Here is a 27,518-nt window from a genome sequence, read left to right on the forward strand (position 1 = left end):
ATACAAGGCTTTTTTCCAGTTACCACAAAGGTAAAGTTAAAAAAGGCTTACTGCAGTCCGCTAAGGAGACTGGGACCAGAGGGAACACACTTGTTACTTTAAAACCGTATTCATTGCTACCATGACATCCTTCCTGATCCTGGAAGTCCCTCCCTGACAAAAATCTGGCTACTGTAGCCTTTGTGTAACAAAGCAGCAAATAAACAATGGATTCAAATGGTACTTAAAATTTATTCAGAACTTAAAAAACTGCACGTTTTAACCATTTCACACGGTTTTGCTGATTTGACACAGCTGACCATTTCCTAAGCGACAGGCAATCTGAGCAGGATCCTGCACATCCATTATAGGCGCGTAATGGAAAACAAAGAGCCCCAGTTTATTTCCCAAGTTTCCCAAGTATATTTCCCGTCACCTTCTTAGCGTATTAGTCCTCATGACGCTTCAAGAGAGTTCGACCTGGAGATGCTCCCCATATTTTTGGATCAGCTTCTCATGATTGTGACTGACAGACCACTGTGTCGGGAGATACCTGGGCTGCATAACGTCCAAGAAGTGTTGTCGCCAGCGCCTCTCCAGCTGCATGAGAGAGCGAAGGCCCCCGCGGGAAAAACACTGGACCACTTTTAGGCCATGTGGCATGTAGTTCTCATTACAAATCCTGAAAGGGCAGAAAGAAAATGTGGATTCAGATACAAAGACAGGACCCCATGGATTTCCAAACCACACACAGGCCTGTTATGCTTTGGCCTCCTGTATGCACTTTATAAAATTATCCATAACACGAGCAAGCAGGGGACAAACAAACAAAAGCCTCGAGAGGGTGTTGCAAAGAAACAGGCAGAAATGAGAAGTGCTGGGGGTGAGGATCAGGCCTAGCCTCTGGCTCTCCATCACCCCTGCAACCTAGACACAGAGCGAAGTTTCCAGCTGTACCTGGTTTCCAGTCCAGCTGCTTCCTGCAGCATCTCCGGAGAAACTGTCACAGAGTCAAAGTAGTCCTTGATCACCTGTAGCAACTCCTCCTTCCTGGCATGGGGAAGACTGTCTGCATTCAAGAGAGCCCTGGCACCTGAGCGGACCTGCCTGCGGATGGGGTCTTCCAGGAGGCGGACGCCCTCCTCGCAACCAATGGGGGCGCCAAACTCCTCAGCCAGCTGCTGCTTGAGATGGTTGTCATAGTAATTGGAGATGGCATGGCAGGAGGTGCAGAGGAGAAGCACGTCGTGGGAGTTGTGGTCCTTCATCTGGATGGGGAAGTGCTTCCGGTACTCGTGAGGAACTATGTTCTTCCTGTTGAGGAAACAGCAGCGGTTGCCAACAGTCAGCTCTGAGCTTGCAACAACCCAGTGACAACCTGATCTAATGCGGTATCCTAGCTTGCTCGTCCCTGATTCCTCATCCCTAAGGCAGTTAATGGCACAAAATGTCAGTGTACAGAGCAGCAAAACACAGTAAAATGAGCAAAGCAATAAAAAGGTAGGGAATACTGTACATGTTTAAATTTTGAAGAAGTGTTTTTCAGGGTCTACAATCATGCTTGGTTCTAGTTACATTAAAGCAAATGCAAATAAAAGCCCTTGTCACAGGTCCCTTAGTTTCATCAGGACTGGGCATGGGGTGGGAATCCCAGACAAGGGGAAGAGGATGGAGATGGAGCAGATGGTGGGCACCTGGAGGTGAAGAATGCAAGTCCTCCCCCTTTTTACTCTAGATGTCAGGGCTGGGGAAGCACAGCCATCAGATCTCGCCGCCACCCCTCCTGTGCAGCAGAGAGACTCCTTAGGAATGGAGAGGATTCTGTCCAGCCAGAGGGATGAGCTGAAGAAACAGGAGCACGAGGTAGACAGGCAGGAAAGTCTTTTCGTTGAGAGCTCAGGACCACCTTGGTAGGTGGGATCAGTTGCACCTGCCCAGGAGGAGTTGTGCTGGTGCACATGTAGGAGACAAGTCTCATAAACGCCCCACCTCATCTGAGAGAGGTGTGTCAAACACTGAGACATCTTCGTAGGTCCTGTTCAGTTCTGAGTCTTTTGTCTTGCTCACGTACCCTGAACTCTTGACTCGTGGACATTGTGTTTGCTTCTGAGCCCATACTGCTATTAGCCTGAGTAAAGATCTCTTCCTTACCCTCACTGTTGTTGTGTTGTGGGACAGGAGCCTGACAGCCCTTGGCAGACCTTTCCTGACCAACATGCGGAAAGCCGGAGACTGAGTGGGCAGGGCAAGGTGTATGAGGGCATTGTGTGGTAGGGCGCTGAGTGCACCCCTGCTCCCATAAACAGTTTCAGCAAACACCTGATCCTCTTTCAGCCTCTAGTATTTTGCTCTACCAGAATAGAATGCCTTCCCTGGATTACTGGAGAACTCACCGAATATAAGACTCTCTTTTGCCACACACAACACACAGGTTCTCTTTGACAGTCAAGTAATAATCCACTTTAGATTCAGGGCGCCCAGAAGGTTCAAACTGTAGCTTCACAATAAATGGGTCCATGCTCACTAACTCTGTAATGGCAAAAAAAAGGATGTTAAAATGTTTAATTTCTGCTTACGTGTCTTCTCTAAATAATGGGTTGCACAAAATAATAATTAATGTCTGAAGATGAATGCTTAGCAGTGGCAGGGTGTGGTGTATGTGGCAAATCTTGTTTTCCAAGCCAACATCTTCAGCCTCTGCATCTGTTTCAGTGTGGTCCAGTTTTAGCCCACAAACTTCTAGTTGTCTTTCTGATACCTTTCATTCCTCACTTCCTTCATCCAGACATCATGTGGACTAGGTTATGAAGTGAAGGAGGGCACACTGTGGTGAGCCTCAGATAAGCAACTTGATGGATTTTAATTGGCATGGATGGGAAGAGCATCTACATTCCAAGAGACTGTCTGGCAGATATGGCCCAAATGTTAACACACATTAAATAGTGGGCTGTTTTCCATATGTAGCTGAGCCTCTAACTCACCATAACATTGGCCAAAAAGCTCAGTGTTGTTGACTAGTAAAATAACAGGCTCACAAACCTCCAATGCCTTTGTCTAGGTACCACTGAGCCTTCTTGCGATCACAAGTGCATAGAGGCTGCCCGTCTGGAGCATGTAAGAAGCAATTGTCATACAAGGGAGATTTTCTGCAAAAACAAATGGATGTCACAGAGAAGAAAGTTTAGCATACATTGCCCAAAATATACAGTGGTAGTACCTTAATACTTCCGCTTATTGCACACAAGTTCACATGTAATAAAGGTAAATAATACTGTCACCTCAGTCTTTGGATTTACAGGGAAGCAAAACCTACTTCCAAGGAAGACTGCAATTTTATGCACCTTACTCTGAAGTAAGTCCGACTGAACCTTTGAGTAAACTTTCACAACATGCAAGTAGATGGCCCTTCTCTTAGCAGGCAGGCATGCTCATTGCCACCACTAACAAACTGGAGAAGGGTTGCAGCTCAGGGGTAGACCACCTGCTTTCCATGCAGAAGGTCCCTAGTGCAATTTCCATCATCTGCAGGTAAGGCTAAGGATGTCCTTAGTCTGAAACTCTGGAGAACCACTGCCAGTCAGTGCAGCCAATACCAGGCAGATTCTGATTGGGTATAAAGACAGCATCCTATGTTCACAAGTTAACCTGTGGGGCGGGAACTTAATTTTTAACTGGTGCCAATTGCCCACTATTTAGTGAAAAACTATACAAAGCTGCAAACAGTTTTACCTGACAGAATATCCAATGCCCAATGGCTTTCGCTTGAGCTTCCGAGGATCCTTTGATTGTTGATTGACAGGGGACTGTCCATCATTTACTGACTTTGGAAAGTTTCTTTTTTTCTCTGGGCCTCCTGTATTTTCGTCATCTCCAAAGCTACTCCTGTTTATTCCTTTGAAAGGTACATCTGCCAAACCCTGACACATCTTCAGGACTTTTTCCCAACCAGGAAGAAGAGCATATTTACTGCCTGCTGGAAGGAAGGGCAAGTTCAGTAGGTGGAGGAACAGGGCTACTGACACCTGGGCATCCCTGGCAGCATAAGCAACCTGAAGAGGAAAAGCAAAAACTCTGTGTTATAGTATGCAGGAGGGCCCAAGAGGAACAATTCCAAACATGAAAATAATGAATGCAGGTTAATAAGATAAGGAAATTAAGTTCCCTTATTCTACTTAGAACCCCCACACTAAAGTGTCAACACCAAAGCTCCATGAAGCTATGGGAAAACTGACTTCCAACAGTGTAAGAAAGCACTGTTTCCATTCCGCTGCAGTTCATCTTCCACCAACTACATTATTTGCCTTGCTGTCTGCTGTTGAAAAATTATGAAACTTACGTAATAAATTATGTACGTTAGGTTGTCACTACATTATTGCACCCCATTCATTTCAATGTAAAGGAAATGCAATTCAGATTGGACGGGGAGGAACATAATCAATTGCATATCATTTGTGGACTGAAAGCATCATCAACTATTGATTGTAGTCACTGGATTGATTTCTGTTCTGGACAAACAAGCAAACACCAGCAATTTCCACTCCCATTTCTGTTTTCACTACAATTTTCTGACATCCCTCCTTGCAACACAGCCACAACTACTCCTGACCTTCATTTATACCTGCTGTTGTGGCAGCTCCTTATGCCACTCTTTCTCAGTTTTTACGTATTCAGATCCTGGCTTAAGCAATGCAGTCCTAATTCAAATCAGTATATATATTTTTTAATCCTTAAGATGTGCTTCAGTCCTCCTCATATCTGTTTTTTGCAAAGCCTTGCTCCCCTTTCCCCATGGGAAAAATGAGACGCTCCAACTGCCACAGTGAATGACTGCAAAACTACTGTGAGCTGCCTCTCCAACCACTAACTACTACCAGTGCAGTGATGAAAAACCAAACCTGTTCTGGAGTCAGTTCTTCTTCTTCCCAGTTGCTGCAGCGCAGGTGAAAAGACTTGTCAAGTGGGTATCTGAGGATGCTCTCAGAAAGAGCTTTGAGGCTGAGTCCATTTTGGGGAAGGACCTTACTTTAGGTTTTGTAAATGGGAGAAAGAAGAGTTATTTTTTTACACAGAAAAACGAAATGACTTCGGAACAGAATGATGCATATGTTTTTGCAACCACTATATGAAAGTGCCATCTGTGTCTAGAACTGTCTTGGCGAGTGTAACCATTCACTGTTTAATCTGGGGATTTGACATCTAAATTGTCAGTGTTATTAATATGAAGTTATTTCACAACTGCAGTTACTTGAAAAACATAGAGTAACTGTATATAAAACAAATACAATTATTAAAGAAAAAAAAGCAGGCGATCTTCCCTTATGTATATACGAGTTTTCTATCCCACCTTTCTTGTGCCAGTGCACTAACATCATGGAAAACTAGAGCTAAATATTTAGGGATATGGCTGGATGGTGATACGAATAATATTTCAGGGATAAATCACAGCAAATTTATGAAAAATTTAGTAAGTAATTTCTGGTTGACATGACCCATATCATGGATGGGCAGAACACTGTACAGTTTGTTTTTATTTATAAATATATTCTTAATTGCTGCTGTCTCCAATATGGATGCTTGGCAATGGCTTTAGTAAAAACAGCAACGCGCACACACCCTGGAGATTTGCATTGCAATCTTAGGTATGATTACTTGGAAATAAGTCCCTCTCAGTTTAGCATGCCTTACTCCCCTATAAAAATGTTTAGGAATGCAGCCTTAAGATCTAAAACATCTTCTGAATTAGAAATAACAGGAGGTATTTCTCAAAGCGCTAATAGTAAATGTATCAAATGTGACTACATTGGTCACTCTAAGGAGAAATAGGGAAAATATGCAGGACAACCTATTTTATAAGCTTAATGGGGTCTATATTGGAAGGAATATATGTTGGCAGAATCTGAGGGAAATGTTTTCAAAATACAGTATCTGTGCTATATAGGGTGACCCAAAAGTGGCCAGATAGAACACAACTTTCCATTTGTTGATATCTCTCTCTCTCTCTCTCTCTCTCTCTCTCTCTCTCTCATCTATAATGGGAAAGACTGTGATCAGGTGGCTTAAGGGCCCACTCAGTCTGCTGTCCTGATGCCTTTCAGCTAGAAGACTGTCCTCAGAAAAACAAGGCACCCGGCCAGCAGAGTAGTATTCTATACATCAGCAAATGTGAGAGGCTTGGAGGAGAAAGGAAATATCCCAGGCAAGAGGTGGGAGGGGTTACTACCTTCTGTGGGTGGTAAGGGTTAAGATCTACCTTTAAAAGAGGACTCTGTATTCTACTTGTACTTTTCTTAGCTCTTTTTCTTATTCTTTTTTATTTGCATTAGTTTTCTATATTGTATTATGTATTATGAAAATCTTAACCCCTGCCCCCCAAAATGTGGCAAATTTATAAATTGAGTAATGACTTTTCCCATATCTTCCAGGGATGCCTATGTATTAATCTGTTTTGGAGAATAATTGATATATAAGATAAGTATAAGTGTAATAGTTATAACTTAAAAAAAAGAAAGAAAACTGAGCCCAGAAGTAGTTTTATAGTATTATCTGAAGGATTTAGTGCCAGAGACTAATTTAGAATTCATTAGTAATTAATCTATCTACAGCCAAGTTAACTTACCAACTACAGCCAAGTATCACAAGTAATTGGAAAAGAGGTAATGCTCGCCCTGTTTTGGAGTGCGAGCATATGGCACGTTGCTGTGATGCCGAAGATAATTGGCAGAGCAATCCTAACAGACCTGCTGACTGCAGGCAGTTAGGATGGAGAGGAGGGGTTTCTTAGCTGGTTGGAGAACCATGTCTGTCACAGAGGTCACTCTTATACCTGCTGCTCTTGCCAGCAGTAACTGGCCCCAAAATGTGGCATTGTGGGGGATAAATGTAAAGATGCTATACAACAGTTTGTTTTCCCCCTTTTATTGGGAATTGTTGTATGCAATATGTGATTAATGAATTTTATATGAATTATATATAATGAATTCTGGGTGAATTTTATATTCCCCATATATATATATATGGGGAATATAAAAAAAAAAGTTAGCAACACTAAAAGGAAAGACCGACACTTTTCTGTACCAATTGCAATGAATAACACTCTAGGGAAAAACCATGCTAGCATCCGTCTCTGGTAATCATCGTTAAAAAAATAAATAAATTTGAAAACACAATTCTATCTTACTACCAGTGCATGTGCGCGGGCGCGCGCGCGTGCACACACACACACACACAAAAAAAACTTTCTTGAAGGATACATACTTCTGTCTTATGGCTAGATACCGAAGGTCCACGCTCCCTTTCACTGTTACACCGTACCCATGAAGTAACTTGCAAGCATCTTCCCAACACCCTACCCCAACTTTCAGGATGCCACCATCTGCCAGAATGTCAAGCAAAGTCTTTGGAAGAACCTGTCCACCTCTGGTCAGCTGGGGCAAGCGAAGAATAGTGCAAAAACCACTGTAAACAGCCAGTTGCAAGATAGACACAGGCGGATCCTTCTTCCCTTTGACTGAGACCTTGAAAAAATAAAAATATAATTTCTGGATTATATACATATATGCCATAACAGAACGGAAGTACAGAGTTAACTTTAACAACCTTTTCGGCTATCTAGAGCAAGCCTACTGGGAACATTATGCATTTTCAGTCAATATTTATTGCTTATCCTAATGTGAATTGATACAGGTTGCATCACCAGTCATTAAATTTGCAAACTGACTCTGGGCTCTAAGACTGCTAAACACTACACCTTGGAAAGCACACAGCTTTCTCCTACTGGCATAATGTATGGGGCTGGCGGTGAACAAGCTCAGAAGCACTCCCATATTCAGACAGTAACATCATGCATTAGCCATTATTACAGTCGTACTTCGGAAGTGGAATGGAATCTGTTCTGGAAGTCCGTTCTACTTCCGAAATGTTCAGAAACCAAGGCGCGGTTTCCGATTTGTTTCCAATTGTGCAGGCATGCGGAAGCTGCGCTGGACATTCAGCGTCCCCAAAAAAATCGAAAACCAGAATACTCACTTCCGGTTTTCGATCGTTTGGGAGCTGGAATATTCAACTCCCAAGGCGTTTGGGAGCCGAGGTACGACTGTATTGTGTTTCAGAACCCTTAGGCTAAAATCCTAGCCAGCAGCTAGTACAGTGGTACCTTGGGTTACATACGCTTCAGGTTACAGACTCTGCTAACCCAGAAATATTACCTCAGGTTAAGAACTTTGCTTCAGGATGAGAACAGAAATTGTGCTCCGGCGGCGCAGCAGCAGCGGGAGTCGCCATTAGCTAAAGTGGTGCTTCAGGTTAAGAACAGTTTCAGGTTAAGTACGGATCTCTGGAACAAATTAAGTACTTAACCTGAGGTACCGCTGTAGTTCTTTTATTCTGATGGGCCACTAATCTAGTGCCATAAACCTATTATACTTTCTGTCTTTATAGATTAGTTATATTTTAATAGTCTGCCATAAAACATGTGTTGTGTATTTTTTAAAAAAACACCACCACCAAACGAACCTAGACAATTGCATCCTTTTTAACATCAGTAATAACAAAGCAATTGCATTGGTAACCTCAAGACTGGACTATTGTAATGTGGTTGTCAATCATCTGTTTCTGCCCTAAGCTGTTAAAGTAACAGGCCTTCCTATCGTTTATGACTTACCCACTCACAGTCAATTCCAAGGACTGGACAACGCACCAACACTTTCTGAATAAAGGGTTCCACTTCATTCCACTGCTCTGCCTCAGAAATTACCACTACTTCTGCCCCAAGAATCTTCTCCACCCAGGGGATTGTGGAAGAAGAATGGAGTGAGAGAAAATTCTCTTCTGAGGTGTCTTCCTTTTCTCTTTCTTGGACTGCCCTTCCTAGGTTAAGTGCAACACAAGATTTGTGTTTCTGACGGCGGATGAGTTTCCAGAAAATCAGGCCTCCTGCTGCAATGCCCAGCAGAGAGGCGACAGTAACAGCAATGGTTGTTTGTTTTGGCATCTTTCAGTCCCCATACATCTTCACCTACAGAAGAAATGGCATTATTTAGAGTTGCCTTGTAACCTACAAACAAAATATTAAGGAAAATATATGAAGTCCTAGACAGGCTTCTGGGAGAGGGGACCATTATGTCTCCAATCTTATACCTACCTGGTATTACCTGGGAGTATGTCTCACAGAGCTCGGCAGAATATACTTCTGCATAAACATGCATAGGATTGTGTCAAATATTACTTTTAATTCCATCAAACATGCAACTGAGATGTTCAAGATCTGACAAACTAGCTGTTTAGAGCTTACTAGGTAAGGAGGCCTATAATGATATAACCAACACAGTCTCGACCCAACATGCTCCTTTCCCAGGAGAACATCCATTTTAGGGAAATCAACCCAGCTTCAACTTCCTGCTCTTCACCAGATGCCTAACCCCTTAATGACACCATTTTTATTCCTCAATACTCTACTTTGGCACAGTCTCCTGGCTCCTTTGCCCTACAGTAACTAAATCTATGTATGCAAAATGCAGTAACTGTGCATTCTCCATCCAATTTCCCCTCACTCTGTGTCCCTCTCCTTTCTTTGTTGTCTCCATTGTGTCCATTTTATAGACAATTAGCACTTTAGCATAAGGGATGGATCCTCTCATTCATTGTAAGATGCCACATTCCATGGATGGCACTGAATGAATGAATAATACCAAACAGTAAAGGAAAAAATATTAATATTTTAAGTTATAATGAGGGCTTACAGCCATTTAAGTAACTTTGAGTTGCTTGAACAGCCTTTTAACAAAATCAACTAATTAAATTTAAATGAGCATGTAACGCACAATATATATATTTTTGAGATCCTAAGCTCAGTGGAAATCACACATTGTGCATGCTTACTCACCATTACAACATTACAATGTCACAGAACTCCAGGGTTCCATGGAACACAGTTTGTAAAATGCTGGATTAATTACCGTATTTTTTGCACCATAACACTCACTTTTTTCCTCCTAAAAAGTAAGGGGAAATGTCTGTGCGTGTTATGGAGGGAATGCTTGCGGGTGGCATGCCTACGGATTTTCCTCCTCTAAAAACTACGTGCGTGTTATGGTCAAGTGCGTGTTATAGAGCGAAAAATACAGTAATTCATCTACTGAGTAAGGGCCTACTGTATCCAGGCCTCATCATAGCAATCTATCATGCATTTTCTAAAATCGTGCACCTCAAGTTTTAAAATGAACTACCGGTATTTTAAAAGTGTATTGCTTAGTTGTGTGTGGTTATTTCATTGCCTAAGACGTTAAACTGGTATAGTATTGGTTGGTAAATACCTTAGTATTTTGCACTCAAATGGCAAAAGAAATAGCCCTGCACTTGGTTGTGGAAATCCCTTTTAGATTTTTATTTTTTAGTTTTTTCAGTTTTACAATTACACCTTTTTCCCATACTATATACCATAATTCTTTTTTACTTCCTACCCAGCATTTCATGACAGCTCTTTTTACTTCTTGTTTGACTGCATATATATTTATTCCTTCACCCAATTTTCAACACTCTCTTATCTTTCATATTATCAACTGTCGGTCACAAAGTGCCTCCTACCTGGAATTTATATTTAAGGTCCAGTTTTTGTAAATATTCCCCTGGGTACTCCCACTCACTCCTCACCAATGTGTCATCTTGATTTCTTATTTTAGATGTCATAGTGGCAAACTCTGCATATTCAACTACTTTGTATATCCACTGTTCTTTCCCTGGGATCTCTCTTTGTTTCCAGTCTCTTGCATATACTGTCCTTGCTGCTGTTGTTGTGTATAAAAATAAGTTATGGGTTTTCTTTGGTAATTACACCTAGAAGAAATGCTTCTGGTTTCTTGGGAAAGGTAAATATAAAGATTTTCTTTCATTTATTGTTCACTATCTCTCAAAATTTTCTTGCCCGTTTACATTACCTCCAGACATTTCCAGCACATTTTTTATTTTATTTTTCAGTACATTTTAACCATTTTGACCGGTGTCAAATACCATCTATACTGCATTTTGTACGTATTTTCTCATATTTGATAACATGCTGAAAAGTTGCATCGTTGAATTCCATAATTTTTCCTACTCAACAATTTCAATATTACACACAGTATCAATAGCCCATTTTATCCCTGCCTCCTTAAAAAGTTCATCTTTAGTCTCCCACCCTAACAACAGTTTATATATTTTAGAGATTAGTTCTTTATTAGGCCCCAAAACCGCTTTTCCAGATTCTGATCCTTCTTGCACAAATCCTCTGGAAACCCCTTTAGAATCCAATGGAAGTGACAGTTGAAGAGAGTTGTGAGGGAGGAAGGAAGGAAGGAAGGGCAAACACAATGGGTTTAAGATAGAAAATGGCATTTTTTTTAAGGACTGCTTGGGAGACTGCTCCAGAGTTTTAGCTTTGTCACTCTGTGCTTCCCATGTGGTGGGATATAATAATAAATGTAATAAATATTTTCTCAATGCCAATTTGTGTCTGAGTTGAGCAGAGTGGCTTCAGTTTCCATTGTAACAATTCTGAGTGGTAGAGAGACTGCCACTCCATTACAACTGACCCACCTTCCTTATGTTTGTAAATCTTAATAGACTCAAGGTAATTGGCTTCCCAGTCAGTCAGTTTCACTACAAGAGCTACCGACTGTTTTATTTCACCATTAAGGTTTCTTAAATGAAGTTAATGGCCAGTAAGGTGAGTTTTGTAAGCCTTCAGATCAGTCCATTTCACCTTATAAGACCTCCCTCCCTCCGAGTTTTAATGCAGGGACTTCTTTTTTTGTATCTGGTGCTTAGTGTTTTTAGGCACTTTGAATGTGTTGCATAATACGTTTTTTATAAAAATAATAATAATCCGAACACACATATGGCGTTTGCCTGTCAGAGTGAACAGATAACAGCTAATAATAATAATAATAATAATAATAATAATAATAATAATAATGTAACAGTTTAATCTCTCCCCCTACACCGCGAAACTTTGTTGAAGCTGAGAGAGGTAAGAAAGGCGATTGGTGAGGAAAGATCGCACAATATTCTTTACTTGGGGATGGGATGCTCCTTGTTGAATCAGGACCAGGTTCAGAGATCGCATAAGGAGAGGGAGGGTATCCTAGCTCCACTCAAGTAGACCCGATTAGTCTAAAGCCCCCTTTGCATCTTGAAGTTTTTTATACTAGCATTCTTAGGGCTACAGTCGCAGGCAGCAGCAAAGAGCTCCACCAACCTCTGAACGATATTACAACAATCTCTAGGAAAGAAAAATACCACGCGACGAGGAAATCAAACGCAACCATCTCACGGCGATTTCCCCCTCCCGCCAGTCCCAACAGTCTCGCTTTTTTTATCCTCCCCAAGGGCTGAACCTTTCAAGAAACCCGTATCTACTATCAACCAAAGACACGTGCATGTTACCTGCTTCTGTTGCGCGGGGCAGGAACTCCTTCTCCGCGGTCTGCGCGCTTCCCGGAGCCTGCTCGTAAGCGAACGCTTCCGTCCTTCGAGGAGAGGAACGTACACGTGTGTTGCCGGAGCTTCCAGGAACGCAGGGAGTCGCCATGTTGTACGGCAATTGTGACCCTGGTTCCATCTGTCTGGGCTTCCGGGCTGGTTAAAGGAATAGCGCCTGGTGGACGGAGTTCTTCTTAAAACCAGGCCAGCCTTTACTAGAGAACAAGTGCGGTTGGGATTCACTGGTGTGTATGTCTTGCGCAGGCTGTGCAATCCTATACGCGCGTGAAATGTGCTTCGGATCGCACTAACCGAGCTTTTAGAATGAGTGCGGAAAGAGAAGCAAGCACCCCGATCCCATCACAGTTTGTTTGGAACGAAGTTAATTGCGACGGGGTTCAAAGGAAGCGCCCCTAGGATTGCATCTTTGCACCTCAGTTTAATGCAAAAATAAAAATAAAAATCAATCGCCCTTTGTGCCTGGAACTCATAACTATCTCTGCTGAGGCAACATGTTGGAAACTGTTGCCGTGTGTATTTCCTTCATATATTTTTTTTTAATGTGTGCTTGTCGGTGATTTTGTTTTAATGTAGATCCCTGTCCAGGAGGCAGGAGTTCCCCAACTATCAAATTCGCAGGTTGCACTACTGATAATGATTACATCACCGGACAGCAGTAGGTAGACTGGTATCTGGTCCAGATCTTTGAATAAATTGTAGACCTGCAGGATTCAGACCCTGGCCCTCTTCTAAACTAGGCTGCAAAGATGGAGAGAATGGGGCTGGGGAGATTTTTGTATGACAGGACTGTGACCTCCATTATGATACTGACAACAAATCTCTGGGTCCTCAGTGACAACCTGATCAAGAGCATCTCTGTTTTGCTCCTGGCTCTTGTTGACCTTAAAATAAATAAAAAATCCTGCAAGCACCAATTCTTCCCTCACCTGGATTACCTAACAGAACAAGGAGCAAGTAATCAAAATAGGAGTTCAGAGAGCAGAGCTGGCCCCTGTGCCAAGTCTAGCCAGAAGGTTGCTGCCTGGTTCTTCATTTAGTTGCCAAGCCAGAGTGAGACAGAAGTGCCTGTACCATAGAGCTTCCTGGGAAGCTACTGTTGAGAAGAGGGTGGAGCTTTGGTCTCCTGTCAGATAATAATGTATACACAAGAACATATTATTTCAGTATGTATTAATTTATCAGGAAAAAGTACTAACCTCATATTCTGTACTCCAAGACATAAGCACGGATTAATCAGATTAAATAATAAACTGTCAGGCATCGGTGTAACTGACATTTACCCAAACTTTTCAGTTTCTCTGGAGAACAGAAGGGGAGGTAAAGGAAACCGAAATGGAACAGACCAACATGATAGTTGTGAGATTGCATTTTCAGGGCAGATGCGCTAAAATATGTGAGGGGCACAGGAATACATAGTCTAGCCCCTCCCACACCACTATATGGCATGGTCACACCTACACTGTAGCTTCCTGCAATATGAAATGCTTACCCAACATCCATGTGTTTGGCAACATGAACAAGAAATCTCATTTGGAGATGTAGTAAACCTGTTGTCTAGTTTAGCATGAGAAGAGCAGCTTTATCCCCTAAGAGCTTCACAAATTTGTCTCAGTAGGCCTCCAAGTGCTGCACATTTCATTGGCCAGGAAAAATGACAAAAAAAAAAATCACCATGTGGAACAGCTCTGCAGGATGGCCACCTGAGGCTGCAATGGAAGCAGAATAGTAAGACCTCTTCACTATGATGCAATAGTCATGATTAAGAACTCTAATTCATGTTTGGTCATCTTCACAATGAGATTTCCACCATCTGCACTCTAGCCATCATCTGACCTTCATTTTCCCCAGTTCCCCAGAGAGTGAATGTGGGTTCATGATGTCCGTGTATCTTCAGGCTCCATAATTCAAGTGGACTTAGTAGCAATTCTATCCTTGTTCAGGAGGCATAAATCAGAAACAGGAAAATGAAAGCAAAATAACAGCTGTTGGATTGGAAAGCTTTTATAATATCAATATCACAAACATGTTCCCCAGTTTAAGTATTGTAACAGAGTATTCAAGCGTAAATGTTGAATGAAAAATAAATGAAAGTAACTGATGCATGAGTTGATTCTGGTAAAGGAAGAAATATTGAAACTCCGAACTAAATTTGACTGGCACATAAGAGGGAGATGGCCACCAAGCTTTGGCCAAAAGCTCATCTGCAACTGTTTGTACTTGAAAGCAACTGAACTGCCTTCTCAGATTAAAAAAATAATAATTTAACTTTCAAGTCTTACAGAAGATGTTATACAACACCACCAATAAATCAAATTGCGAGCCATGACATACCCGAGGACAATTCCTCATTTTGTGATCTTCTGTGGCACGTTAGTTGGTACCGAACAATTAAATGTACATATAGGAAACAAAGAGGATTCTTTGGTGCTTTTTCTGGTATACATCAGGGCTCTCCACCATCCTAAGGTGCTAGAAAAAATGTTAGAAGTATATATTTTTTTCTGAAACACATTTGAGATCTACACCCACCATTCTTTCCATAATGTACCACACATTTGGGGATTTTCCCCTATCTACATTTTTACCACTTCTCCTCTTAAAAAAAATGTATGCATTCTTATCAGTTTTACTAATGCCAAGGTCTCCCTTCTCTGATTTCTGGTGAACCTGACAATGCTGGGGGAAAGCTTAGTCATTATCTCTTTGTTCTCCTTGTTCTCAATGAAATAGGAGAAGGTTGGGTGAAGGCCTTGTCAAGGTCACCAATACAGGAAATCTTCCATCTGCCCATCCCTTTCCCTTCTCCTGCTCCAAGGATCAGAGGGTGTGTGTGTGTGTGTGTGTGTGTGTGTGTGTGTGTGTGTGTGTCTTTTCTTTAAAAAGTAGTATTTGTGCACAAAATATTTTAATTTTTAAAATAAACTGGCAGGCATTGGTGTAACTAATAAGACATTTCCCCAAACTTTTAAGTTTCTCTGGAGAGCAGAGGGAGGGATGAAGGATAGAGATATGGAACAGGTCAAAATGATATTTGTCAGATTGCATCTTCAGAACAGATTGTCTTGGGACAATGAGTGACAGATACTGACAGCTGACCACAGTTTGGCTGGGTGGGAATAACTGGGAAAATAAAAGATCAAGCTGTTTCTCAGTGAGTCTGTTAGTCAACTGAGGCTATAGGTAGCTGCTTGGCTCTGGATTTTATCCATTGTTTTGCTTTTCCGTATCTTTTTTGTTCTGGTGACTGGTGCTTCTGTCAAGGCTCTTGTCACACTGTGGAATGCTAAGCACCAGTCACCAGATGGAAATCCTTCAAAGTATTCAGGAATACATCAAATTCTCTATGGGTGGACTATCTGATTTGGTTTTCCAGCCCTGCATAGTGATGTCGTCTTGTGTTTTAATTTGTTGGAAGCCACCGAGTGGCTGGATAACCCAGTCAGATGGGCGGCATATAAATAATAAATTATTATTATTATTATAACTGCATTCAGCCCAAATCTCAACAGTGATCTGTCCATGACAATGGAACAGATTCATGATGAGCTGTCCCCTCCATCAGCTGAGTATTGCAAGTCTGCTTTGTGGCAAATACCGCAAATGAAGGGGGAGCAGTGAAATAGTCATGTTTGCTGATCTTTTTTTTTTTTTCAGAATTGCTAAAACAAAAATGGATTGTAAGGAGCTCCAAACTGGGTGAATGGACACTAAAATGGGGAATGTAAATTGAAGTAAGCAAGTGTAAATTGATACAAACTGGGGCAAAAAGTCTTAATTTCACCTATATACTAATAGGGTCTGAGCTGGCAGTGGGTGACCAAGAATAAGACTTTGGAGTCATATTGGGCAGCTCAACAAAGACATCTGCCGAGTGTATGGCAGTTTTGGAAAAGGTGAATTCCATGTTAGGGATCATTAGGAAAGAAATTGAAAGCAAAGCTGCCCATTTCATAATACAAATCTATGGTGTGGTCACACACGGAATACTGTGATTAACTCTGGATGCCAGAGTGAAAAACACTCAGAAAAGCAAAATGATCAAATGGGCTCAACTTCCATATAAGGAAAGGTTCCAACATGGGTTTTAGCGTAGAAAAAAGAGTTAGTTAGGGGGAACATGGTATGAAGAAAGTAGACAAGTCCCCCTCTCATAATACTAGACAGAACACAGGGTCATCCAATGAAGCTGAATCGTGGAAGATTTAGGAAAAGCAAAAGGCAGCACTTCTTCACACAGTGCAGAATTAAATTGTGGAATTTGCTACACTATATAGTGGTGCATTGTGTTTCTATTGTAATTATCTCTAATTTTTTACTAGATCGTATGTGTGTGTATTTAATTCCATTAGTGTTTAACTGATCTTATTTTATCTGTCTGCCACCTGGAGTCCCTGTCAAGGATAAAAGTTGGGTAAATAATAATAATAATAATAATAATAATAATAATGGTTCTATAGTACCTTCAAGCATCAGAGGTGGTATGCAAGTTGCTGAGGAACACAACCAGGAGACTGCTATTGTTATGTCTTACTTGTTGCCTTGTGGGAGGAACAGGACGCTGTACAGTACTAGAATGGTCTTTGATCTGATCCAGAATGAGTCTTTTAAATTTTTACTATGTTATAAACTTTTATGGACTTGGGTCCACTTCATCTGATACGTGTAGTGTGATTCTCAGTTACACATATGTTGTTGGTTTTTTTGCTGCAATACACTAACCCAGTCACCCCTTTAAAAATATTTAAAATTTTATCATAATTCACAGTTAAAATGCACATTCTACATAAATCCATTTTTAATCTTCTCTAAAATTGAATTGATAAATAAATCCACTGTTCTACAAAACCAGTGGCATTCCTTGAATGTACTGCTTAAGAAAGAAGAGTTATGTACACTTTAGATTAGTTCCTATGTCAAACTTGTCTTCATTTATTGTTCTTTCTAGCTAATGCCTTCAAAACGTGTTCCCCATTGACCCCTTTCTCTTCGAATCTGCTTTGTCTGAATCAATTTCTAAGAAGCCCTTTGAACAGATGAAATACAGGAGATTTTAAGAAGATCCTTTGGTGATCTAAAACAAACTTATCATGTTTCCATTTTATCTACGGGGAATATATTAAATGCTAGCAACTGTCTCAAGAGATGGATTAGAAAGAAACCAGAAAATCCGGGAAGCACACTCTTTCCCCAAAGTTTCTTCCACCTCATTTCTAATAAGGCTCAGGGAGAAGAGGCTAATGTTGGCACAGCAAATCAATCTTATTTCCGATTTCAGTCCTCGGATGGGCTTTGGTGATGGTAGAGAGATCAAACTCCAGCAGGGAGTTTGAACCTGGCTGCCTCTTATTACGTCTGTCCAACTTCATAATTAAGTGTTGCTTTAAATTATTATGAGGAAGGGCCCGAGGGAGGTGCATCGGCAGTTCCAGGTTCACCATCGTCGTCGTCGTCGTCGCCCCCATCTCCTTCTCCCTCCTCTGGCCCCACCCAAGCGCGATCTAGCGCCTTCCCGCTGTTGCAGCCCCTTAAAATAAAAGTGGATCCAATAACACGTTGATCCCTAGCGGGAGAGGGATGTACTTCCGCAGATTGTTCTTGTGGGGAGGGGAAGGCGACTGATATAAGAAGTTAGGCAGCGTAAATATCTTATCTTTATTTAAAAAGCGGGGGTTTGGGGGCTCCGCCAGGGATCGGGGGCAAGTGAGACAAGAGCCACAGTCCAAACCTCCAAAGCCACTGACACCCCCGATCAACGTTCAGTCCAGGGCAGCAGCCGGCCGAGGAATCGCATTAGGAAAGGGGCTGCAGCTGTGGATCAGCTGCTACCGCCGCCGCCGCCGCCGCCGCTGCTGCGAGGCAGGGGAGGAGTTTAAAGGGGATCAGGAAGCAACGGAGTGTCTAACACCTCTCCCCTGCTATGGCTGGCTAAAGTAAAATCATCATAACCATAACAAGAAGGAGGGGGGGAGGCGGGGAGAAGGCAGAGGGAGTGAGCCAGCCGAGCAAGCGAGGGGGTGGTGGGGGATCAGCAGCAGCAGCATGAGAAGGCGAGCTGATCTGGGGGGCAACATGAGGTCAGTGGTGGGCTTCTTGTCCCAGAGGGGCTTGCAGGGAGACCCCCTGCTCACCCAGGACTTTCAGAGGAGACGCCTGCGAGGCTGTAGAAACCTCTACAAGAAGGATCTCCTGGGCCACTTCGGCTGTGTCAATGCCATTGAATTCTCCAACAATGGAGGCCAGTGGCTGGTCTCAGGTAATGCAACCCCTCCCCCTCCCTCCCCAATTTTTATTTTCTTCTTCTCTTCTCTCCCCCACCCCCCACCCCGCCCGCATCCCCGAGCCCGCATCGGAAGACGACCATAGCGGCGTTGAGAGGCATCTTCTCCCTCCTATACACACAACCCCCCCCCCGATGTTTCCCAAATAGAGATCTAAAATGGTTGACAGGTTTTTTAGGGGGGTTGTTTTTGTTCCCCACCCCAAGTCATGTTTATGGTGGCGGTCTGGTTTGTGGGAGTGGAAGTTTCGTCTTCCCAATCAGAAAGTGTCGGCTACTCTGCGAGGCTTGATGGGTTTTTTTTTAAAGAGAGAGATAAAAACCGATGTATATTAATAACTGGCTGCCTAGTCCTCCTAGTCTCGGGGGTGATTGGGAACAAAATGGATAAAGACCCGAAGGAATCCCAGGGGCAAATGACAAAAGTAAATAACGAGAGACGCAACATATCCCAAATGGAGACCGGGGTCGGTTTTTGTGGCCGGATCCGGAAGGATCCGTTGTTTCCCCCCCCTCCACTTAATGGGGCGTGTGTGGCTTTGAAGGCAGCTGGCTAATTCAGGGAGGGGGCAGCACTGCGGGGGGGGCACTTGTTTATTTTAAAACTGCGGGGTGATTTTATTTTGCGCAGCGCCTTTCTGGAAAGGGGTAGTGCACTCGTTTCGTATCCCCCCCCCGTTATAATTTAACTGGGGAAGAGTGTGTTGGGGGGGGCTTCCCTATGGGGAGGGGGATCTGCTGTCAGGTGTCGGGGAGCCTCGGAGTTGACGCGAGAGCTGCGCCCGGTGTGTGGGGGGGGGGCGTAGGGAGGCGCCCCTTCAGGACGGGGCCCAGGGAATAATAACCCCTTCGGCCTGCCGCCCCCTATCTGCGGCTGGCATCAGGGGCAGACCCCCGGGAGGTGGGCCAGATCCGTCTCCCTCCTCCCGCCTGCCCCGCTATAGCCGCCGCTCCCCGCTCTGAGAGGAAATGGCTAACTCCAGGCCGGGGCTTGAGTGGGAGCTGCAGGCCTCGCTCTCCTTGAGCTCCTCATAGCGACAGGCCGGGGAATCGATGGCCTATCCAGGGAGGGGAGGGCGACACGCGAGTGGCACATCGCCGCCCTTGCGAGGTGTCTCTCCCGTGTGTGTGTTTCGGAGTCGGGGTTTCCCTCTCTCGCAGCCGTGGCTGGGGGTGTCTTGACAGGTGGCCAAAGGGAGGCAGCCCTCGCCTGCATCTCCCTCTCCTCGAAGAGGAAACGTAGGCCACGGATAGGAGAGTCAAGATGCACAAGGATGCTTAATCCGGAATAACTACCACCAAATGGTTCTCTACACCATTTATAATCTCACACTTGGCGGCTTCATCCACTCGAGTGCCTTCTCTCTTTAACCTATCCCGGCTTGGAAAGTGGCCCAGTGGCTGAAGCCTGTTTAATTGGTAACTAATAATCAATGTTAAAGGAGCCCTTTCCCTCTTTTTCCACTCTGAAGGCTTGTTGCATCTGCAGTCTGAAGGCAATTCTGACACAGCAAACCCAAGGGAAACTGAGGCAAAGGGGGACCTTGCTCTTTCTACTGCCTTTAATTTGAGATAAGCGCAAAGAAGGGTTTTGGCATTTTACTTTTAAATTCTATAATCATTTTGGAGGGACAAGAAGCCTCTCTGGCTCCAAGTGCTTTATATAAGCTTCGGCCTCATCTGGATGGGCATAGTCTGGCATCAGTAGTCTATGCTCCCGTAATCTCTAGGTTACATTACTGTTTTTATAAATTGGGCTGCCTTTGCAGGTTGTTTGGAAACTGCAGCTTTTGCAGAACGTTAACCAGTGATCTGGACATAAAACACCAGATCTGGCCTTGCTGCGTTGGCTCCAAGTTTGTTTCCAAGCCCAGTTCAAAGGACTGGTTTTAAACTATAAAGCCTTACACAGCTCAGGACCCCAACAGCTTGCAGATGGCCTCTTCCTATATGAGCTTCCCCAGATCCTAAGATCATCATCGGAGGCTCTTTGTATGGAGGACGGCAGCAAGAGCATGGGTGTTTTCAGGGGTGCCCCCACCCATTTGTGAACTGCTCTGCTCGGGAAGGCTTGCCTGGCACCAATATTTTTTTGGACCAGGTACTTGAATGCTAATATAATTATAGCTCCTGCGGGCATTCTGCCTGAGTATTTTTAGGGAGTGTGCTTATGTGGTGGGTAGGGGAGGAGTATTCATCTATTATAATGAGTGGATAATCTATTTTAGTGTATGACTGCTGATTTTGAATGTTGTATTTGTATATATTATCAATTGCTTTGAGATCCTGAATAGTGGCATAATAAAGGAAATATAGGAAGCTGCCTTACAGTGAGTCAGACCATTGGTCCATATTGCTCAGAGCCATCAATGCTGAATGGAGAGCCAGTGTGGTGTAGTGGTTAAGAGTGGTAGTCTTGTAATCTGGGAAACCGGGTTCGAGTCTCCGCTCCTCCACATGCAGCTGCTGGGTGACCTTGGGCCAGGCACACTTCTCTGAAGTCTCTCAACCCCACTCACCTCACAGAGTGTTTTTTGTGGGGGAGGAAGGGAAAGGAGAATGTTAGCCGCTTTGAGATTCCTTAAAGGGAGTGAAAGGCGGGATATCAAATCCAAACTCCTCTTCTTCTTCTTCTTCTTCTTCTTCCTGGGTTTCCAGCAAAAGTCTTTTCCAGCCCTGCGTGGAGAATCCAAAAATTTAACCTGGGACCTTCTACATGCAAAGTGTGTTCTGTACTATGGAGCTGTAACCCTTTTCCTAAATATATTTCAATGCACTCATAACATGCTGTGGTAGGGTCACTGTTTCCACTTCTCAGATATGAAATGGAAACTAGCACAAATTATTTGCCTCAGGCTGTCTGAGTCCATAGCTTAGCCCTTTATAGTCCTCTGCTTGGAAGGTAATCTCTCTCAATATCAAAGGGTATTTCTGCTATTACTGTTCTAGCAATAATTATGTTCCATTTGATTTAACTGGGCTTTAATCTAAGGTGAACAGATTAAAAAATTAGCTAATTTTCATTTTGTCTAGCTTTCAAGTGACTTAAATTTGCATATGGTAAAAGACACAGTGTGGGTGCTAGGAAGGAAGAGTTTTTGTGAAGCGTGAGAGGTTTTAAAGTGGAAAAAGACAAACTCATTGTTTTAATGAAAATGACATCTTTATTGCTTTACTACATCTCAGGATATTCCATATTCCATATTCTACTAACATGCCAGAGCTAAAGTGCTTTCAGAAATAAACAAGTTCAATGCCCATCATTATTGTGGAAGCTCCAAGTTTAGAAGACATGTTAATAGAGATTTCAAGTGAGCCCTCACTACTTCAGATGTGTGATCTATATTTAAAGAAACAGCTGTTTCATTCTGGAAGTTGTCTACATCCCCCCCACTAAGAAAAACAACAGCCTTGGTATGTGGATGAAAGCTGCTGTTTGATGTGCAATATGATTAACCCTTTAGAATCTTGTTTTTAGTCCTTGATTATTGGTAGGAAAATGTTCACCAACTTTTAAACACAAGCTAATCTACCTATAAGAGGCAATAATCCTAAACTACTCCTGCCCTATTTTCAATATTATTCAAAGGCTGCTTTGTTGTGATTAACTAAGTAATACATAGTAATCATATTTAGGTAATTGCAGGTTCCATCAGCTGCAGCTCCCAAAACTGGGGTGGATGGAGTACTATGCAGTATATGAATGAAGAGGGAGAATAGATTGTGGGATTATGATTTTTCAGGAGAGGAGAGTGCATAAAACTAGCCTTGGTTGCAAACCCTTTCCCCTCTCTATAGCAGAAATAAGGCTATTTAATATTTAATATTTTAATTTATCAATGATATATCAGTATCGATATTAAAACATACTAGCAGCATTTATACACTTTTGAGCGTATCTGAATGTTATGGACAGCACTGTAACGAATACTGGGTTTTGGCTTCAAACATTCATCACTTGTTGTAGAAGTGTATCCAAAAAATGTGGGCTCTCCACTGAAAAGAGTATGGCTGCAGTTTGGATAATTAGGTTCAAATATATGGGAAAACACACGTTTAATTTGGAGACCAGATTCACAAGACTATGGTTTGTGGAATATTTGTTGCATAGAAGAGGACTGTTGCCAGGTATAGCCTTTCCCCCCTGTACAAATATGACAGGATATTTCACTTGCAGACACTCTCTGAACTGCCCAGCTAGTAAATGTACTGGACCCTTGTCCTCCACAGTTGTCGGACCATGAGGCAACTCACTTGAGATCCCTATACAGTACTGGTTCTCGCATATCTAGTACAAAGCCTTTAACTTCAGAGGTTTCTGTAGCCTTGCTCCATCTCCTGCCTTAGTTCAGGTCATATCCCTGCACGTGACCTTCCTTATTCAACTCTTACCAATTGTCTAAAAACCTCCAGTTTGCCCTCCCCTCTCCAATCATTGCCCTGCCCACCCATGGATGTTGGGGGGGGGGTTTCTGTCCCTCCTGGCATACTGCTTTGTCCTTCTTAAATACCTCCTCAAAGCCTACTTTTTCCTGGCCTGTATCTTTAGTTACCTTTGGTTCCCCAGCTGCCATCTTGCTCTCCTTTGGTAACTTTGTTTTTCCTTGATGTTTAATGTCTGTTGACTGCTGCTGTTCTACTACATTTGAATCCACCTTTCCTCTAAGGAGTTCAGAGTGGCGAGCATGCAGAGGTGTATCTAGGGGTTGATGAAACTGGCCCCTGCAGAGCAGGGTCCAAAAATCACCTACCGGGCTATGGAGTGTATGATGTATATGTGCTTGGTGATGCAATGCCACTGTTGCAGTGAGATCAAACACAGGCTTTCTCTGCAGCAAAGTGATTTTTTTTTGGGGGGGGTGCCAATACAGCTTATTGCCAAGGGCTTAAGGGACCCTTGGCACACTTCTGCCAGCATAGTTTTCCTTCTTCCCATTTGAGGGAGGTTGAGGTAGGTTGGCCTGGGTGTATTTGACTGCCCCAATAAGTTTCATGGCCAACTAGGGATTTGAACTTAAGTTTCCTCCATCCTAGTCACGCATGAGCCATTATTCCACATGGTGTCTCTCTTTTGTCTACTTGACAGAAAAGTTGCCCACTTCCTAAACTTGTTACTAGGCTCTTCTAAAGTGAATAGGTTTCCTTTATCCTGAATGAAATAAAAGGGTTAGACTACTTCTAGGGCTTGATTCAATACATCCTTAAAAACACACCTTAGAATATTTGCCTTAAAATAATATTCTGGTTATGACTGTCCCTTCTGTGAAACATGAGCAGGTTTCAAATATGACAACCATTGGTAAATTTGCAGCAGTCTATATTCTTTAGAAATGAAAAGGAGATGGTACTAATATTCAAAAGTGAATTTTATCTATTTGGAGCTATTAATTTTATTAGAGTGTAAATTGGTTAGTTCTTTACTTGATATAGACAAATTCTTAATGAAAAGTGTAGCAATGTATTTTAATGAACAGAATGTGCTTAGGCTTCTCATGTTAACTGTTATCTTTTTACTTGTCTTTTCTATTCCAATCTTTACCTTCTTAATTGAACCCAGAATTATTCTGCTAGAATTATCTGCAGCTGGTTTGACCACATCAAACAGCTGTTGTTTTCTCTTTCCACCCCAGCAACATCTTTCTTCAAAACACTTATCTTGCTCTCTTGATTTCCCCACCCTTCCCATTCTCTCTCTCAAATTTTGACAGTCTCCAAGTTCTACCATTCTTACTCATTCTCCTATCTGCCTTTCCTAGATCAATCCACAAAAGTCCTGAGTTCTTCCTGAGAAATTCGGAACAATATTGATCTTGAAAGATGTACAAATAGCCTCATATCTGAACTGTTTCTCTGTGTGAAAACATTATCTATCACTCCTTTCCTAGAGCAGCTCCCTGTCACAGAAGGAATGACAGCCTAATTCCATATGAAGAATATAAGAATTTTAAGTGGGGCCCTACAATGAAATGTTGCAGCATGAGCTGCTTCTGTTCAGAGGTCCAGCCACTCCACTCCATTCCATTCCCCCTCACCCCTTGTCCAACCCCCTCGGCAACAGGAAGTCAGCATTTTGTGTCCACTGAGCATTCTTAATCCTAACTGGGGTGTGTTTGGGATTTTTGGTGGGGTGGGGTGGGGTGGGAGGTAGAGCAGAGGAACTAATGCTCAATCCTATCTACTTAAAAATCTTGAAATCTCCCTTGATTTCTATGTGCACTGTTAACATCTTTCCTGAGGAATATACTTAAGTGCATTTTATACAGGTGAGCCAGAGGAGTTTACCTCAGTGGGTGCAGAGAGTAGTGAATGCCTCAGTACAGGTGCAGGAGGTACCACTGGCCCTTAGATAAGCAGTGGGATGCCCCCTTAAGAGGACCTCCCTGGACCCAGAAGTGTTAAGCAACCATCACCCAGTTGTTAGTTCTCCCTTGTTAAGCAAGGTGCTCAGGATCATCATGGCAGTTCAGCTATAAGAGTGCTTGGAAGAAGTAGATTATATCAGGGGTTGGCAAACTAAGGTCTGTGGGCCAGATCAGGCCCAATTGCCTTCAGGATCTGGCCTGCAGACTGTTCGTGGATCTGCGTGGGGATTCTGTTCATTTGGGCTGTGCCATCCCCCCCCCTGCACCATTCCATTCCATTCCCCCCCCCTCACACACCGCTGCGCCCCCTCCCTCCTTCCTCCTGGCTTCTCCCCTCCCTGCCTAGAGGAGGAAGGGGGCTGGGCTGGGCTGGCTGAGCGCCATTTTAAGCAGTTCCTCTCCGGAGCCAGCCCTTTCGCGCCACTCATCTTCCCTCTGCCACTGATGCCCTGGTGCTCCTGTGGGCCAGAGAGCGGAGCGGATGAGCTCCCTCTGTCTACCCACAAGAAGCAGCAGCAGCAGCAGCGGTGGTGGACCCCTGGGAAGGTAAGCGCAGTGGGTGGGGGTGGGGAGGACGACTACGTGCCCCCCTCACCTCTTCTTCCAGCTCCCCCTTCCCCGGTGCCGCTTCTCCGGCCCATCACAAGGTCTGAGGGACAGTGGACTGGCCTGCGGCTAAAAATGTTTGCCGACCCCTGGATTATATGGACCATTTTCAGTCTGTTCAGGCTCTGGTAAGGCACCTGAATGGCCTTGGTCACCAGTCTCTCTGCCTCCATATTCTTCAAATTCTTCAACACAGCTATTCCTTAAAGGACAGTGCACCAAGGTCATACCCATGACTTCTGTCCAGCAGTCATACATGTAACTTACAGTTCAGTACACTGTCCTCTGTACAGTAGGACACATGGCCAACCTAGAATCATTGAATTTTAGAGTTGGAAGGGATCCCAAGGGTTCTCTAACCCAAACCCCTGCTAGGCAGGAATCACAAGTAAAGAATCCCTGACAGATGGTAATCTAATCTCTCTGAAAACCTCAAATAAAGGAGAGTCCCTTGAGGAAACATCTGAAGGCAGCCCTATATAGGGAAGCTTTTTAATGTTTTACTGTGTTTTTATATATGCTGGAAGCCACCCAGAGTAGCTGGGGCAACCTCAAGGGCATTCCACAGGGTGGGCACCACTACTGGGAAGGTCCTCTGCCTGGTTCCCTGTAGCTTCACTTCTCGCAGTGTGGGAACCGCCAGAAGGCCCTTGGTGCTGGATCTCAGTGTCTGGGCTGAACAATGGGGGTGACTTGGCTTCTAGACCCTTTGTCATCTTTGTCAATATCCTTCTTAAACTGTGGTGCCCAGAGCTGGACACAGTACTCCAGGTGGGGTCTGACCAAGGCAGAATAGAGTGATACTATTACTTCACTTGTGCAAGTAGATAGACCTGTGGCAAACAGTTGTTGATACACTAGGGATATAACTATGTCCAAAAGCTGAAATAGACTTGTAGTGCTCACTTCCAAACACTCCATCTTTGGGGACATCTTTGAAGCACTGTTAGGAGTTACAATTATGCCTGTAAATAGATGAGATGTGTTCACAAGTATATCCTTGGACTTGCTGCTTGGATTTATTATTCTGGCAAGCTATGTAAACACATCCAAGTATATTCAGTTCATAACAAGTCTACTTAAAAGGGCAAGATTGGAGATTAAGTACAAGCCCAGTAGTAAAACCTTAATTTTCTCAAGTCTCCTCAAATTGTAGCCTGAGGTTGTCAGAGGATTTTGTAGGCTTTTGTTTCTTCCATTGAGCACATTGCAGATATCCATGATTTAATTGTTTTGGGAGCTAATTTACCCTAAAAACTTTTCACTTAATCATGGTGCATGTTTGAAAAGTGTTTCCTAGTATGATGTGGTTAGACCTGGAACGGGGAAGCTGGAGTTCAAGTCCCTACATGACCATGAAGCTCAGTGGCTGACTTTAGCCAGTTACACTCTGCATCACAGGGCTGTTGTGGACAAAAACTTGGAGAGGGGAACCATATATGTTAATAGTGAGCTCCTTGGAGGAAGGGAAGGATATAAATGCAATAAATACAATATGTGGTAATGTTGACTCTTGTCTCTAATCACAGATGATGCAATTGTAGTATATGATAGCTTCTTTCTGGAAAAACATTGAGCTACAGTTAAGAGATTTTGCTTACAATGGGGCTGTTCATAGTCCCACAGCAATATACGGCCTAGGACCCTCGTACCTACGGGACCGCCTCTCCTGGTATGCCCCACAGAGAAACCTACGGTCTGCAAATAATAACATCCTCAAGGTCCCAGGCCTCAGAGAGGTTAGGCTGGCCTCAACTAGAGCCAGGGCCTTCTCGGCTGCGGCTCCAATCTGGTGGAACGCTCTGTCACAAGAGACTAGG

The 27,518-nt window shown here is 43.3% G+C and overlaps 2 protein-coding genes across 4 annotated transcripts in view; one reads left to right on the plus strand and one right to left on the minus strand.

The window, feature by feature from the left end:
* Positions 1-211: 211 nt before the first annotated feature.
* EXD2 (exonuclease 3'-5' domain containing 2) lies at positions 212-12,553 on the minus strand. The gene is made up of 9 exons (XM_081875135.1): positions 12,397-12,553; positions 8,639-8,992; positions 7,234-7,493; positions 4,875-5,001; positions 3,709-4,028; positions 3,019-3,125; positions 2,373-2,508; positions 937-1,293; positions 212-661 (listed from the first exon to the last, which is right to left on the minus strand). Exons 2-9 carry the CDS (start codon positions 8,966-8,968, stop codon positions 445-447), a joined length of 1,854 nt encoding a protein of 617 aa, XP_081731261.1. The 5' UTR covers positions 8,969-8,992; positions 12,397-12,553; the 3' UTR covers positions 212-444.
* A 5,492-nt stretch (positions 12,554-18,045) lies between these two features.
* The window catches only part of DCAF5 (DDB1 and CUL4 associated factor 5), a 43,454-nt gene continuing 33,981 nt past the window's right edge, over positions 18,046-27,518 (plus strand). The window contains exon 1 of one of the 3 annotated variants that reach the window (XM_081881483.1): positions 18,046-18,706. In XM_081881483.1, the coding sequence (XP_081737609.1) occupies positions 18,493-18,706 (214 nt within the window). In that variant the 5' untranslated portion in view covers positions 18,046-18,492. Of the gene's footprint in view, positions 18,707-19,542; positions 20,150-20,807; positions 20,832-27,518 lie in introns of those variants that run through there. The other 2 variants (XM_081881484.1, XM_081881485.1) reach the window with 2 other exon arrangements.

This window comes from Podarcis erhardii, assembly GCF_964252035.2.
Source record: "Podarcis erhardii genome assembly, chromosome: 1".
In the NCBI taxonomy this organism is placed as follows: domain Eukaryota; kingdom Metazoa; phylum Chordata; class Lepidosauria; order Squamata; family Lacertidae; genus Podarcis; species Podarcis erhardii.

What these genes read in the sequence shown, in the direction of transcription:
- EXD2 (XM_081875135.1), bottom strand. Translation starts at nt 8,968, where the DNA reads ATGCCAAAACAAACAACCATTGCTGTTACTGTCGCCTCTCTGCTGGGC. An exon ending in CCTAGACAAAGGCATTGGAG is followed by an intron (nt 2,509 to 3,018) that starts GTTTGTGAGCCT and finishes TTGCCATTACAG; the next exon opens with AGTTAGTGAGCATGGACCCA. An exon ending in AAAAGAGAGTCTTATATTCG is followed by an intron (nt 1,294 to 2,372) that starts GTGAGTTCTCCA and finishes TTTCCTCAACAG; the next exon opens with GAAGAACATAGTTCCTCACG.